General features: G+C 37.0%; 1 protein-coding gene across 4 annotated transcripts in view; it reads right to left on the bottom strand.

Annotated features, from left to right (window-relative positions):
• The window catches only part of BDP1 (B double prime 1, subunit of RNA polymerase III transcription initiation factor IIIB), a 50,809-nt gene that overhangs the window by 2,427 nt on the left and 32,129 nt on the right, over window positions 1-16,253 (bottom strand). For 2 of the 4 annotated variants that reach the window (XM_057373064.1, XM_057373063.1), the window contains exons 28-41: window positions 15,458-15,845; window positions 12,959-13,075; window positions 12,653-12,689; window positions 12,148-12,231; window positions 11,283-11,514; window positions 10,145-10,302; window positions 9,348-9,489; window positions 8,603-8,789; window positions 7,266-7,326; window positions 5,555-5,744; window positions 3,955-4,171; window positions 3,036-3,078; window positions 1,877-2,165; window positions 324-558 (exon numbers count right to left, since the gene is read on the bottom strand). In XM_057373064.1, coding sequence (XP_057229047.1) covers window positions 324-558; window positions 1,877-2,165; window positions 3,036-3,078; window positions 3,955-4,171; window positions 5,555-5,744; window positions 7,266-7,326; window positions 8,603-8,789; window positions 9,348-9,489; window positions 10,145-10,302; window positions 11,283-11,514; window positions 12,148-12,231; window positions 12,653-12,689; window positions 12,959-13,075; window positions 15,458-15,845 — 2,380 coding nt within the window. Of the gene's footprint in view, window positions 1-323; window positions 559-1,876; window positions 2,166-3,035; window positions 3,079-3,954; window positions 4,172-5,554; window positions 5,745-7,265; window positions 7,327-8,602; window positions 8,790-9,347; window positions 9,490-10,144; window positions 10,303-11,282; window positions 11,515-12,147; window positions 12,232-12,652; window positions 12,690-12,958; window positions 13,076-15,457; window positions 15,846-16,253 lie in introns of those variants that run through there. The other 2 variants (XM_057373065.1, XM_057373066.1) reach the window with 2 other exon arrangements.

A 16,253-nucleotide genomic window follows, 5' to 3' on the forward strand; every position in this document is an offset into this window, starting at 1 on the left:
ACAAAACAAGAMAAGGCTGCTCTTAACAGTTTCATCGGTGTGTATGTGTAAGTATATTTACATATATATGCACTTGARAGTCCTATTTATGTTGGAAGTTTTGACYAAAGGAAAAAAAAAAATCAGAGTTTACTGAAAATGAGAAACAAGTAGATATCCAAGAAGAGAAAAATCCACTTAGTTCTCTTMTAAGTTTCCTTCACATGCACAAGTCAAAAAACCACTCTCAAAACATGAATACTACATGGTCATCTACCCACCCCTGAAAGAACTAATTCTCTGTTCTTCACCCCTCAAAAATRTGTTCAAAAGTAAACACATACCGTAACTGCAGCATCAGCAACTACATACTCATGTTCCAGAGATGATGATGTAGAGGGCAAGGAAAAAGACTCCCTATCATCCGTAGTGGATGGAGTGGGTTTCTTTACATTTCGTTTTGGAGTCACAATGCGAGGCTTTTGATTCTTCCCTTTATTCCCTTTGGTATCTTCTACAGATTCAGAATTATTTTTTTTGCAAATTAAAGATAAAAATCCCAATGGTTTTCGTCCACCCCTGTTTAAGACAAATACAGTCAGGATGTCACAGGATTGCTCCAYGAAAGGAAGATGTAAATAGTGTGGCAGGAGTCCAACTCATTACACAGGAAACACACACCTACCGAATATATGCATATTTTAAGGAAAAAAAGTCATTCTAAGAAGCGCTTTTGTATTGCTGAATATTCTAGTACAGAGTTTTTTTGAACAATCACAGAGACTCAACAATTTTTGACCCGGAAAACAGGAACCTACCATTTGCTGCTAATCTACAGCCCGTAACAAGCTACCGGACTTTCAGAGAGTGATTCCAAGAGGGACAGAGACACACTCCTCAAGTCAAAGAGGGATGGAGACACACTCCTGAAGAACTGAAAATTCTGAAGAACTAAAGACTGAAAATTCTGAGTGTTTTTCAGGTACTTAATGGAAAAAGAAACCTGATTCCCAAGGATGGAACTACAACAGACTATCTGGTGGCAGGGTTTCAGCCTACTTACAGCACCAAACTCAGTACCAGTGAACTTAAGGCACTGAGTCAGGGAAGTGGCACTGAAGGAGGTACACACAGCATTCATGTTTCCTGTTGTTAAGAGTTTACAAATTGGAAAGTCAACTTCAAGGCAAGGATTCTGATGTTTATGCATCACTATCCAATTGCTGAGGATGTCCCAAGTACAAAGAGCCAGTATTAGTAATCACACAAACATAATGAAAAAATAAACGACAGATTASAAGAGACCAGCAGAGCATTAATCAAAATAATTGAGCACAAGAGCAACAGAGAGTAGGGACTCAAACATTTAAACAAACAGTATAGAAAGGTTTATTTTAAAAACCAAGTCAACAGATAGATAAGAGGAATATTCTCTTGAGCTGCCAAGATTGAAACTCCTTTGGGGAAATGACTTAAGTTAGCCCTAAAAATCCAGTGTGCTCAGTACTGTAGCAGTAACAAATCTTACTGGCAGGACAAACACCAAAGGAAGTGGATGCGTATATATTTCACAACATAAGACTTACCTGTGGAAAACAACACTTATACTAAGATCCTATCACAGCAAATGGATGTCTGCCTAACAAGAGGCATCATTCAATGTCTAAACAGACACACAATATGTCACTAGTGTCCCCTGGTTYACTCACTGAATGAGTAAAATAATTCAAATTTCAAAGCAGACAGTTTGATYGTTTCTAATTTGCAGGAGAGTATAGATACGTAACTCTTAGCCATGCAGGTCACAAATAATAGTACTGGTAAAAATGTCAACATAAAAACAAGGGTTTTTTTTTACAGAACAAGSTGACAAAACATTATTGCAATTATTGCATACCTGAGTAATGGAGTTTTTGAAGATGATGCCGGGCTTCCAGTATGTTCCAGCTGTGCAGATTCATGCACATTCTCATGCTTTTCTTGTCCACTTATTTCTGATTTTCTGTTAGAGGCTAATCTAGACATAATCTCCTCTTCCTTTTTGGACGCTGGATTCTCAAATGGTGCTTTCCCTAAGCTCTCTGAAGTCTCAAGCTGGCTTCCCTCAGCCGGTGATGACATAGATTCAGACACAGAAGTAAGTACCTTTTCCTTTGCTGAAGACTCTGGTTTTTGAAAAGTATTCCCTGTTAAAGGAGTTGAGAATTAAAGACTTCAGTGATAACACAAGAGCATAAAAACTGCAGGTGTTATTCACATAGTTTGCACCATGATAACAGAAGTACTGAATTTTTGCTCAGTCTTTTTTTTCCATTTATTTTTATAAGTCACCACTAAGAATTAAAAGTTCATGRTCTACCTTTAAAGCCTGTAAGACTGCACAGATGTTACTGGGAAAATGTGGTAGAAGTGTGGTTTTAAATTTTAAGATCACACTCTTCCCTCTCTCATCCTTTAAAGCACAGCACAGAACTTAGTCTAGTCATGCAGCTGTTTAAGCTTCTACAATTTCCCTCAAAAGTCTTTTTCAGGGCCAAAATTGTTCACCGAGCCCTTCACAGGCTCAGACCACTGAAGACTACATTGTCAACAATTCTGCTTTTTCTCTGTGTCAGATAGATTAAGCTTCCAAACAACTACATATTTTTAGTAGAAATGCAAAACACAATAAATTATTTTGGCACAGTGTGGTTAAAAKGCCAGCTTATACTTTTGATTAGTAGCGCTCTGTAACAGGTGGAAATATTTGCTTAAGAGAAGATAACATGTTCAGTCAAAAAACCCTCTCAAATTCCACAAGCAAACCAGCTAMAGAAATGCTTTTAGAACCATTACTAAATTAACAACCTTTTAACTGGTTTATAGCAGAAAACATGGAATGGTGGTATTAACATAGATAGAATGGTGGTATTAGTGTAGTACCAGGAAAATTTGTTTCTACTTTTGCRTTAGATGGCTTTAGACAAGGCTATTAAACATGACGATCAGTATTAAGTTGTGATGTGTTAAGTATTTACATTCATTATACTTTGGATTACAAGTTTAAGTGTACCTACCAGAAGTTATCGTTGGCATATCTGTGGATTTAATTGAATAACACTGTATTTAAAGAAGAAAAAAAAAAAGAAGTTATTTCTTTATTGCTCTCAATACAGAAGAGACAATGAAGTTGATAACTCATATCACACATGTRCAGTTCTAAGAGCAGGACTGATACAGAAGACAATGCAGCATCATTTATCACTTAATTCATTTCCTGTGACAAATTACTCAAGACAAGGATATTGAGATAAGAGATCAAAGAAGGAAGAAGACTGTTATYCAGCCCTTCCTAGAAAAGCTCTCTGAATCATGTGGGGAATTACCACCCATTCCTTCACCAAGGTACACTATACAATGTTAGCCCACTTACAATGATCAATCGTACCCACTGTCACAAGCTTGGTCATATTGTAAAAAAGCTCAGAAGGAAGCTGGAAAGATGGCAGCTGGCAGCTTGCTCTTTTAAACCAGTACTAAGTTAAAAATTAATAGAACACATCTATCTAGCAGCTTCTTCATGTAACAGACACAATGCAGATTCAAAACATCATTCAGTAAGCCTAGATAGTCTGCCAGTCATCAAATATACTCCCAGAGTTTTCCCTCCTGCAATGTCATTGTCGGAAAGATGATGCAGAAGGAACGGAATAAAAACATATTACCATTCTGCCTACTACAAAGTCTAATTAAAAAAACCTGAGAGCCTACAGATTCTCAAAAAAAACCCAAACTAATACTAACAAAGGGACACCTAAAACCGGCTGTAGATTTCAAATTTAAAAGCAATCTATAGGTGTTGATTTTCCTTTTACGTTGTATAGGCAGTACATGCTTAAGCATGTTACACCATTAAACAATAAGCATAATTGAAATGCTCTATTATGTGTTATGCATCTATCCCATTCATAAAAACTCACTAAATCATGATCTCACCTTGTAAGTGGTTTCCAAATTATCTTCCACTGCAATAGCAGGCAGGATTTTCTTGGAAGGAGGAAAATCATTCTCTTCAAGCTCTGCAGCCGACCGTTTTTGAGCTGTCTGCAACTTTGGAACAGGGTCTACTGATGCACTCTCTAGTTGTTTGGTTTTCATACTGCTGTTTAAAGGTGCAGCAACTTCACCAGCTACAGTTGTCAAGGATCCAATACTGTTTATATATAAAGTCATTATTGTGACTGTACAAGAAGCCAAATTTTACTTTGCATAAGGTTTCTGTATGGAAATTACACTTGAATCTATGGTGATACTCTTGCTTAATGTCAATATTAAMTTCAAATGCACCATTTACTACCAAGAAACATTTTGTTGTGCTATCTGGAGTTGGTTTTCCTAGTCATAATTGAATCTAGTTACTTTAGCTGTTCTATTTGAACTCCACTTGGTCTTTTCATACAATGTAAAAATATGGCAGCTTATTAACTGCCCTAGAAAATGCTAAAATATGGTATTATTTATCTGCACAGTTGGATCTCCACACACTGTATGATCTCAAAAGACATATAGACATATATGGGACATACAAAGAAGCAGCAGAGACTAGGGAAACGGGGTAGAGCAATATGGGAACAGTGAGACAGAACATTTACTCTGCCTGTCAGCAATTCTATTTATCAYCAGTAGTTCCACAGGAGTTAGAATTCTTACACTATGTAGCCAACATTCACTCAAAGACCTACCTATCAATAAAGGAATTATATTAGCATCTGATATCAAGGGGTAAGGTTCTCCACAATTATGTGTAACTGCATCATCTCTCTASTTATGATCTGAGGACTTAGTATAGTATTAGGGTTTTTGAGTTTTTTACAACTTTGCAACAATTCCATCCTTCAGAGTGTCTTTTTCCTCTTGACTTTTTTTCCTCCCAAGCTAAGAGATTTAGTTCAACTGTAATGCTGACATCAAGATTTTCTTACACTGCATTGAGAGGTTCTCCTKGTAAGAAAAATTCAAATCCTTTTGGATTGCAGTAGGCAAACCAGCTATTATTCTTTCAAGTGATTAGTTTGTGTTTTCAACTTGACTGCCTTTGAACATAGCACAAAYTCAAAGAGAATGATCCAAGAATTTATATCTACTGTTTATCATGTTCTCCAGAAGACCATCTACATAAAAAATCTAGAAGAGCAATAAACAGCTACTCTACAAAGCTGTTAAAGTACTGTAAAAATGCAAACATGCTTAGTTTTTTTCATTTCAATTGCTTTGCATTAATAGTATCTCTGGCAGAATAAGACTCAGGATGGACAAATGACTTCTACTAAAAAGGAAGACTTGCTCTAAAGGGTAAATCAGAATTAAGGTGACACCAAAATTCCAGCTAACTAAAACACTGACTTTAAAACACATAAAACATCTTYCTCTATTCTGATTAGAGCCCTTTTTACTTTCTTAATTCTCTAAGTAGTCCATCAAAATCACTTCCTCTTGCATTTCTTCTTTTCAGAAGTTCCAGTCTCTACTGCACTGTTCACAGAACAAACAAGTTACACAAAAAGTGCTTCACTTTGATAAAAAATAAASCATTTACCTCTCCACTTCAGCCACAGTTGTTTCACTTGCATTTATTGGCCTGGTAAGTATTGGGGCTGGTAGTACTGGTTCTGAAGTTTGTTCCAGCATAACAGATGCATCAAACTCTTTTGAGTCAGCTGGTATTTCCACCAATGTTAAAATGAATGTCTGTTCTTCTTCTGGACATCTATGATCATCATTCACTACTATAATTTTTCAGAGAAATAAAGAAACAAAAAACTATTAATCAAATATAAAATTATGCTGTTCTCCTCATGTCCTAACTATATGGAGTACTGAAATTTTAGGCACTCATTTCTCCATGGAAAAAGGCACTGAGCATATTCTTGAGACAATATGCTTCCTGTCTTAGATGAGAATGTCCTGGTGCCTGTCATTGAAGTGGAATCCTGACTACCATTCAGAATGAGGAATATTAAAAAAGCCTAATAATGATGAACATTTTTTAATAGGTGTTCTAGCATTAGAGAGCAATTTGCAGCTTAATTAAACTTGTTTCATGGTAGTCAAATGGCCCTCTGTTTTTAATTCCAACTCTCAGGTATTAAGAGTTACTTCTTTACATGGCAGGTGTCTGCTGTTTTTAAGGTAAACACAGGATTTTTCCTCTCAATGCAGATTGKCAGAAGAGGATCTGAGAAACACAGTCTTGAATTTAATAGATGAATAATTTAATAAACAAACAGACATTAACAGATAACTGCCAACTGCCATCTGTTAGAAGTAACAAACATTTTCAAAGTTTTCAAAAGATGGAAAAYAACAATGGTACTCCATTATTTAAGACAGCTCTCAATGATGTAAACCTGTTATTCCAACCTCAACTTGCTTGGTTTCTTTATCTAATTAAACATGATTTAAGATGCTTCATCCCAAGGATGATAGTAACAGATCCCAAGGAGGATAGTAACAGATATATAACAAGTATTAGCCCATCTTTTGCACAAGCTCTTGAGTTACAGCTMTGGGCTGCAGCTTCCATGTAAAGTAGGTATTCTGTGCTTCTATCACTGTCACTACCACATATGTTTGACAAGTAGTGGTTTCAAACCAAATGCATTTCAATTTGTTCTAGGGAAAAGCAGATATCACCTTCATAACTTTCACCACACCTGATCAGTTAGGCATTAATCTGTTGACTCAGTACAACTAAAAAAGGGAGTTTGATTGTCTTACTTAGATGTCTTCTTTCTCTCCTGCTCCACATTTGCACAGTATAGCCCTCCTACWCACAAAACTCTAACAACAGCGTTCACTTGATAAYTTCATGAGCTACTACAGCTCACAAAGCCAGTGGAAAGCTACAYAGTTACTCTCCCTCTGTCCTGTTCAGTTTTTGACAGGTGAGTCAGATACGCACAAAGGGCTCTAAAAACTGCTATACCTACCACGAGCTAAGTAGCATGAGCTCACAACAGAGAAAAGTGACTAAGTTTCTCTTCCACTGATATTTAAACTAAATGAAGGGCCATTGAAAAAGTTCCCAAATCTAGCTTCTGTTAATGGAATGCAAAAACAAGAGGCTATGGAGAGGAATGTAGCTGTGCTGTGGATCATTGTATGTGTTAATGCAATAGATTGATTAATCATGTCAATGAATTTTAGGTMTTTTTAAATTAATATTTTAGCATTTTTATTAATTTTTTAGTATCTGCAAGATAAACAAGTGTGGGCTTTTGCTAACTCTGAATATTAGCACATTATACCTGAAGTTTCTTCTGCGCTGCTTACACAATGTTGTTGAACATCCTGAACACAAGCTTCATTCTAGAAACAACACAGTTGAAATAAAACAACTTAATAAATCTAGTAAATAACTCTAGGAAACAGGAAGAAACAAAGCACGTCAAGTACTGGAGAACCAAAAAATCTAATCACATCATCATTACTGCATTTGTCAGTTTTCACTTCCAGCTGCTCTAGGTTGAAGACTATAAGCCTGACAAGGACAAGAAACACTGGGGAAATATGAAATTGATATGCAGCTCGTTGTCTGTATTGATGGTTTGTCAAAATAAATTTATACTTTCTACAGCACAACTCTGTCAGAGATGACTCACACAATAAATGTTCAGTGGCAATAAGACAGCAGATTCATGCAACTCTTAACAGACCACTGAGTGCCAATGAAAAACACCAAGCTCTGCAGCTCATCTATGCCCTCCCTTCTGTGACTTGTTCCTTTGCCAAAACCAGGAATMATGAAATGCAAGTTGCCTTTCCTCATACTCTCTGCCAGGCCTGTAAGAGCCACATCATTCTTCCATGTTGYTCTAATATGGAATCACTCTTGATACATCAACCTGCTGCACTGGGTAAACGAGCTTCTATGCATCAGCTGTTCCACCTTAACTGTGTACCCACTGATCTCAGASAACATCAGAAAACCTGAGGGAACTGAGAATGAACCTTTCTCTCATGAAGAAATCAGGTAGCTCTCATGCGTACTAGAACACAGACACACAACTAGAACACAGACAAACCACTGCAGAGAAATGGATTGAAAGACATATTGTTTGCCCATGACAATATACAGGATGATGATACACATATATGTAAATATATGCAAAGCATGTATATGTCTTATAATAACATGCATGCAAAGCTCTTAATTGGTTTCTTTAAATAAATGAGAAAGGGTATAACAAAGGATGCAGTTTGCCTCGAATAAAGCAAATAAAAGTGACAGTGAATATGCTCCATCTGAGCAGTAACATTTTAACTTCATTTTAATTTAAACAAATATAACACTAAAAGGTCACACTGAATGGATATATGAATCCTTTCTTCTATCAAGACTCCTTAAAAACTTCTCACAATTTTGCTATTCCATTATCAYTTATTGATGAAATGTTTTCAACAGAGTTTGCAAAGATTAAGTTTGTCTGAAAGACTGTTTGGAWATGCCYCTGCAAAAAWGCAAGTTTCATTTATCAGCTKAAGTACTAGGTCTTTAGAACAAGTRAGYACATTTKCACYGAAAAACTCTTTCTTTACAGAATTTCCAAAACAGGACACTTCTGACTGTAATTAAGTTCCTTACCTGAGTAAAGTTGATCATACATATATTGTGCTCAAGAGGACAAGGACTTTGCTCAAGAAGTTCATYCACAGAACTTGGATTTGGACAATCCCCTAGTTCAAGGTGTGAGTTTTCAGGTTTTGATGATGAAGTTAGAGGTCTTAAATCTCCTGAAYTTCCACAAGCATCACCTCTCTGTTTTTCTGTTCTGCAAGGTATATATATCTAGTTAATTTGAAACCAAATGAAGATACCTTGTGCACATGCTAAATTAGGTGTTAAATTCTATTTAATATGAAGCATATGTAATTACAGGGAAACAAAGCACCTGTTTAAAAAATTACACCATTCTACTAAATAGAATGCCTAATCTTTGAACAAGTCTACATGAAGAAGTTCAGGGAAAGGCCTCTGTAACTCCACTAATGGATACAGTCTTACTAAAAGTACAAGAAAGCAGCAAGCCCTATAAGCTCATTAAAATGTTTAAATGGATCAACTCCTTAACATTTCCATGCAGTATCATGAAAGAAGTTAAGCAGAAAGGTAATGAAATAGCAGACATRAGTTAATGTCTGACCTCCAAAAGCTGCAGTACTACATGCAAAAGAGAAAAATCTAGAGTGTAAACTGTACACTATCTGTATAAACATAYGCAGTGTCTGTGAGCACAGTTTCCATTAGTTGCATATTGCACCTGAACTTCAGCTGCATATTTTAAGAGACAGCAGGAATAACGTCAATACTAAGTGATGAGTCTTCCTACCTCTCAGTTTTGTCTACTTGCTTCGTAAGTTCCATACTTCCAGTTGCAAAGTCATGAAGGWATGAAGATTCATCTGCAGCTGGAATGATTGATTCTAGTTCCACCTTCTGCATTTCTGCAGTACTCCTCAGGGYTGTAGGATCTAAGTTTTACAAGAATAAAAATTAAAATTATGTCTTTTTGGTCTGTGGCTGTATACACATATTCATTCTATTTTTTACACATAAAGCTTGTATACATTAAAATTCAATAGTATGTTTATATAGAACATACATAAATGTGCACGTGTATACTTGTATCTCATATAAATAAGGTACATATACATGTAATTTTGCCTTTCATATCTTGTGCATTTTGCCAATGAGATGAAGACAATTAAGAGTTTGAAGACTACCTCTTTTGCAACTGCTTTAAGAAKAGAAAAACAGTTCTTTCTATCTCTTCTACTTTTAATGGAAGGAAAACAGTAATAACGGAAAAAAAGTACACAGCATTGGACTGTATTTCTGTAATTGGTAATCCAGTAATTCTAGTGTTTTCCAGTAATTTARTACCTGCAGAAAAAACCTCCTATTCAAATTTCATTTAATTTTATACTGACAGGTATACCTATGTGTAAATACTACAAATATATACTATAAATATACTACATATGGGTACCCTATGTTACAGTGGTCATGTAGCATCTGTGAACATGAATGGAAATCGAAGACTTTCAGCTTAGTTTCATTGCTTTAATAGATATGCATCTATCTGAATAACCATTTTCAGAACCCTAGGATAAGAAACAGGCTTACCAGCTTGAATTTGCTCTASTTGTTCCATGAGTACATTTGTGTTAAGTAATTCCTGCCTTACGTTGTCATTGGACCTCAAYACTCCAGAGGTTGGCTCAGGTTCCAGGTACCCACCCTCTGTCAGTCTCATACTATTCATCATACACAAAGAGCTATCACTGCAAGTAAAAAGAAAAATGCCATTAATAGAGTTTTTGATTTTTGACAGTTAGTGAAGAGAACATACGAGAGATATGGGGTAGATCAGACAATGAAATGCAGGCTGCAGGTGCAATGCTGGCACAGAAGACAGAAAACTTTTCAGCAGARTAAAAAAAAATAAAAATCATCCAGGAATTGAAACAGACAAGTATGCCTGCAAAATAACATGTTTCCAATGTAAAGGAAGRAAAAGGAAGAACAATTGAAATGTTCAAATTACAGGAGATCAGAAATCTAACACTGATCACATGGTAGTAAGTTCTGGTTTAATGATGTAATTAAACTGCATGCAAAACAAAGCTCTGGTTTAACAATGTAATTAAACTGGATGTAAAATTGAATCATGATTTTTCAGAAGAGTATGATCTCATAGTTTGTTCAAGCTAAATAGTCTTTCAAATAATACATGATCACCAGCAGCTGTTTCTCTAGAAAAGTGTCCCATTAACCTGTCTTGTAATTCACAAATACAAAACTATAAAAGATAAATCACTAAAAACCATAATGATAGAGGATCAACTGTTTTCCTGCCATCCCTTTGCTCGAAATCTTTGATCTACATCCCACAGAGCAGTGACACTTCGGCAATTTGCCTTGGTCTGATTAGCTGTAGAGAAYTATGGGAAAAGAGCTTGGTAATTAACAGTGAACCAGTACAACTTCACTTGCATAATTTTTTTTGCCCCACCCCCTTCCCCAGGTAAACTGAAATGAGAGGAAAACTAGTTCTACATCTCCAAAATTACATAGAAACACCTTGTGAAACTCATAAGAAAGAGATGAGAGGAGTTTTTGCAGATTAGATACCAAATTACACAGAGAAACATTACTAAAGCAAGATTGCTTGCAAATCAATAAAGATGCCAGAAGGAACCYAGTAAAAGTAAGCAGTGTCAGAGGGTCTCTCTCACTCAAGAAAATGAAGTAGTAATTTAACCTGGTATCAGCAGCATCCTTCTCCGAATGTTCTTCTACACCTATTCTTGTGCTAGCGATTTGATTCTCTATTTTGATGTTATTTTCATCCTCAGAAGGCAGCAACTCTTTGATAGAAGTGTCTAAAGCAAGCAAATATTGACTAGAAGCTCTATTTTCTTTGGCGTAGGTATGAGTTACAGGGCTATCAGCCACGTCCAACTCATCTTGAGCAGGTGACATGYGCATTTGTTCTGGTTACAACAATAAACAGAATGGGAAAACATAATTTAAAACTCAGGTTTGGCATGTTTATAAACTGTATAACTTCGAGCACCATTTAACAAAATTTGTACTCTCTAAAGATKAAAATTCAAATCCCAGATAAATACAGTCCTAAGAGAACACTTTAGGTATTAAGAACACAAAAACTAACATTCGATCAATGAAAGCAGACAGTAAATGCTAAATAGAATCYATAAAAAATCCAGGTAATTTCAGGTTGTATCTACTTGGGGTGAAAAAGCCATGCTTCATAATAAAGATCTGAAAAGATCACTGGACATTGCAGCCATTTAAGCTTGATCCCTTTCTTTTGTTCAGTTGAGGAGACCAGATCCAATTCAAGTATGTCCTTCCTAAAACAGGTCACAGAAGCAACCTTCTGGCAGTGACACAGCTGGCAGTATCCATAGGGTGCCTGCCTTTTTCCGGCCAACCTGCATCAGTTAAACTCACTATGCATTACAATGCAACAGGAGTAAAAGCCTAAAAGATTCTTGACYTCCTGCTATGCAGCAGCATGTGGAAGAGCTTTGCAGCTGCTGCTCCATCCCTCCTTAGGTGGACCCAGAAGGCAAGGCTTTGTCCCACAAATCAGATCGTACCTTCAGTGCTTGTTTTTAACTGGAAATKTGGATCACCCATTGCAAGTAAAGTCATAGCAGCTTCAGTGCTTCCATCATTAATTCCTGTGAAGTTGTTCACACACATTAGAAGATACAAGCACATTAACCAGAAATCCACTAGCCGGTATTCAAAAAGCATTTGACACTACCACCAATACAGTGAAGCATTTTTTTTAATTGATCTTATTTATGGATCAAAATGCTCGTAGACAAGCAGCCATTCTCATCCAGCAAATTCAAACTACTGTTAGAACACTGAGCAGCAACATGATTGCCTTAAATGGTATACTGGACATGGGTGGCAAGGTGTTGGCAGCAGCGGGGCTGCCCTGGACACAGTTCCAACTGACTCACTGCAGGATGCAGCTGAGCCTGTCAGACAAGACGGTGGCACCTCTGGGAAACATACTCTGAGAAAGTGGAAAATATATACATTGATAGCAAGTTAACAGGAAATACATGAACAAGATCATTTCATATCTACCTTTGTCTGCATCTGGATTTTCATGTATGGTCATGTCCTTAAATACAAAGAAAAATAGTATCAAAGTTCTATATAAAATGACCCCCAATAATTTTAATTTAATCCTTACATTTAAATTCTGTGCCCACRTTACCCTGGTTTTAAAGTTAACAAAATTTACTTTCATAGCTTTCCCACAGCTGTCCCTCTTCTATCTGTGTGGGACAGGCAGCAGTCTAATAAGCAACATGGTTACATGCAGACATGGGAACAAGACTGTGGAAATAGCTTTATATGAACTATGAAACAAACAAAAGTCATTCTTACAGCTGTTGAGGTGCTTACTTTTTCTTCCCTCTGTACCAGTGGTTGGATAGATGCATGAGGAAGACTTTCAGCACCAGCAGCCACCTGCACATCTGGGATATTCACAGATATTTCCAGCTGTAAAAATAATTTTATAAGTATTTCAGTGTATCAGACACAAAAGAAAATCTGTCAAATGTCAATTTTTATAAACTTAATATATTTAACAGATGTTCAACATCTAGAGGGATCCTTCCCAACAATCATTATCTTCTGATTTGAGAGGGCAGCAGTGATATGAACAGGAGGCAGAACAGGTAATGCTCCTTGCAGCTAGAGTGGAAGCATCAGACATCCTAAGGCCTTGTTTCTAGTCACTCATTTCTCCACCAAACTAAGTTATGCAGGTGAGATCTTTTATGATGAACATTTCCCTCAAATGGGTCTTGCTAGTTTTCACTCTTTTTCTGCTTTTTAAGTCTTCAGAAAGGAAAAACAGTTCAGCCTGTTTTCCAAAGCAAGACAGGGAACAGACAGACCCACACGAAGAAACACATCCACTTGCTGTTTTACCTATTTTTTTTTTCTTCTTCTTTTATTTTCAGTGACAACTTCAGAGATATGACATTTTCAGAAATGWGGACTTGAAATTTGACAGAAAGGTTATGATATTTCCAGGGAGGTTCTCACAAAAAAAMCACTGCCCAATCTGAGTTGCTCTCAAGGGCTTGCACTTTTACAAATGCTTTCTACTGACCTATTTCAATTTTACAACAGAGTCCTCAGATACCTGACCACATCCCTCACTAGTACTCATGTATCCGCTATCGATATAAATAGATACAATACCATGTCTTGCCACACCACATCGTGCTTGCATGTATTGAATGTTACAAGCTCAAGTTTAATATAATAGAGGTCTGCACACCAGACATTAAGTTTCCAACTCTATAAATCACCCACGAAAGAGTAAAAATGTATTATATTTGAAAAAAACTAACAAATATGTAGATGGTCTTTCACTGACAGCATCAGGGACTGGGGCCCACTGATCAGCCCCTGCCAGACAGAGGAAGAACATCCTCAAATGGGCTGCATCCCATGGAGAACCCCCACTGGAGCATGGGCTAGGAAGGAATGGAATCCACCACACCACCAAACTCTGCTGAGTGAATCAAGGCAACAAGGGCTCGAGATTTGAATGGACACAAACTTTTTAACCCATCCTCTGAGTTGTACATTACAGTAAAAAGAAAATTAATCAAGAGAAGACACATCTCACAAGAAACAAGGCAAGTACAGTTGTCACTGACCTGGRATGGTTTTGGTACCCAAATACACCATGGGAGCAACCATGTAATACATACATGGAGCACAAGGCATGGATTAAATAATTCAAAAGGCCATTTGATGGSCATTTTAAGGTGAGGGGCAGAGCACAGACCAAGGGAACGATAGCCATGTATTTATCAAAGAACAGAAAGAGAAGCTGTGGCTAGTATGGATGTACCGGATAGTGTAGGACCTGGGCATAATAGAAATTGTATGAAATAAAGGGAGAAGATTGTACTGGGAGTGGCTGGGATGAAGTCAATTTTCTTTATACCAGCTCACATAGTGCTGCTGTGTTACGAATTGTGCTGGAAACACAGCAATGTTTTCGCTATTCTTGCACAGCATCAAAGCTTTTTTTTCCCATTCTTTTATCCAGCAAGGAGACTAGGAGTAGGCAAAAGGTCAGGAGAGTACATGGCTAGGACAGCTGCCTCAAGCTGAACAAAGGGAAATTCTGTATCATACGATGACCTACTCAGCAAGAAAAGCTCAGAGAAAGGAGGAAAAAGAGAAGGCCATTTGTGGCTAGGGCATTTGTCTTCCAAAGKTACTCTTACACAGACTGAGGGACTGCTTTCCAGGAAGTAACCTTACAATGCAAAGTAGCAAACAAATTCCTTATTTTGCTTTTTATTTACACGCATCTTTTTCATCATGTATGCAACTGTCTTCGTATCAATAGAGCAACCTTTTGACACTCCTGATTTCTCCTTGTCCCACAGGAAAAGGAATTGATTAAGCAGATGCATGTGTGTGTCTAGCTGCTAATCATGTCAGCCTACCTGACAGTTAAAAGTTTCTTGGCACACAGAAAAATTTCCTTCACACCCTCATTTCCTGACATTCAAATATGAAATTGAAATGCTCCATTTGATCCATCCTGGGCCTCAAAACTCATGTATGAGCATGGTAGTCTGGGCCTATATACAATCCCAATAAACAAACTGGTGAGCACCCAGCAGACCCATATACAGTTTGCAAACGTCATTACATAACTGGACTTTAGGCTGATGCCGTGTTAAGTTCAAAACCAAGTGTCTGTGCCAAGTAACGTCCCTAGTCCTCTCAACACCATTCTTAAAATTGAACTCACATAAAATACAAATACTCTGAGATACAATYAGAATAAAATCTTTTTGAATTATCAGAACAAAATAACATATGCAGAACCCAGCTAAGCAATACCTCCTCCATGGTTTCCTCTATCTGCACGGGAACTGGTTTCAGAGATCGAAGACCTATAGGAACAAACACTGGAGCCTTGTTTACTTCCTCTGGTGCAAAGCATTCATCTTCATCTTCAAGCTCAAAGTCATCCACCTCCTCATCCTCTTCCTCTTGAGAAGCTCGGAGGGTGACAAAGGTTATCTTTGAACTTCTAGGTTCCTTCCCAGATTTTCTTCTCTGTGTAGTTTTCAAACTTCTGCCTCTATTAATATTCAGTTTAGCTTCTTGCTTTTGATTTACCTTCTCACTACAGTCAGCCTCACATTCAGAGGCAGAAATAGCAGTTCTTGGCTCCAACACATGTTCTGGCAGCGCTGTCCATTTTGATGATCTCCTCAACTGCCTTCTAAAGTACAGAACAAAAACAATGAAGTCCAAGACATTCCAAAAAGAGGGACCCCACAAATCAAAACAAACACTATTAAAAAAAAAAAGTTATCATTGTGACCAACAATGCAAACTACTTACTTCTTAATAGKGACAAACAAGCATTTAATCAGAAATTTAATTTCTTCATGTGTACATAAAGTACGGATTGTAAATGTGCATCAAGCAGTTTCAGAATGCTGGAAATCTTCACAATTAAATTTGATACAGATAAACAAGATACAGAATTCTTTGATTAGAAAAGTATGAAATAATTTTAATTTTGAAGGATGTCGAAGTCATGTACTTTTTAAGTCATGGGAACACCTCCAGTTGCTGTTGCACTAGAAGCCCCAAACTACATTACATTAGTTGATCAGACTATTGT

This window comes from Malurus melanocephalus, unplaced genomic scaffold (assembly GCF_030028575.1).
Source record: "Malurus melanocephalus ecotype Western Australia unplaced genomic scaffold, MMel_1.1 scaffold_184, whole genome shotgun sequence".
Classification (NCBI taxonomy): domain Eukaryota; kingdom Metazoa; phylum Chordata; class Aves; order Passeriformes; family Maluridae; genus Malurus; species Malurus melanocephalus.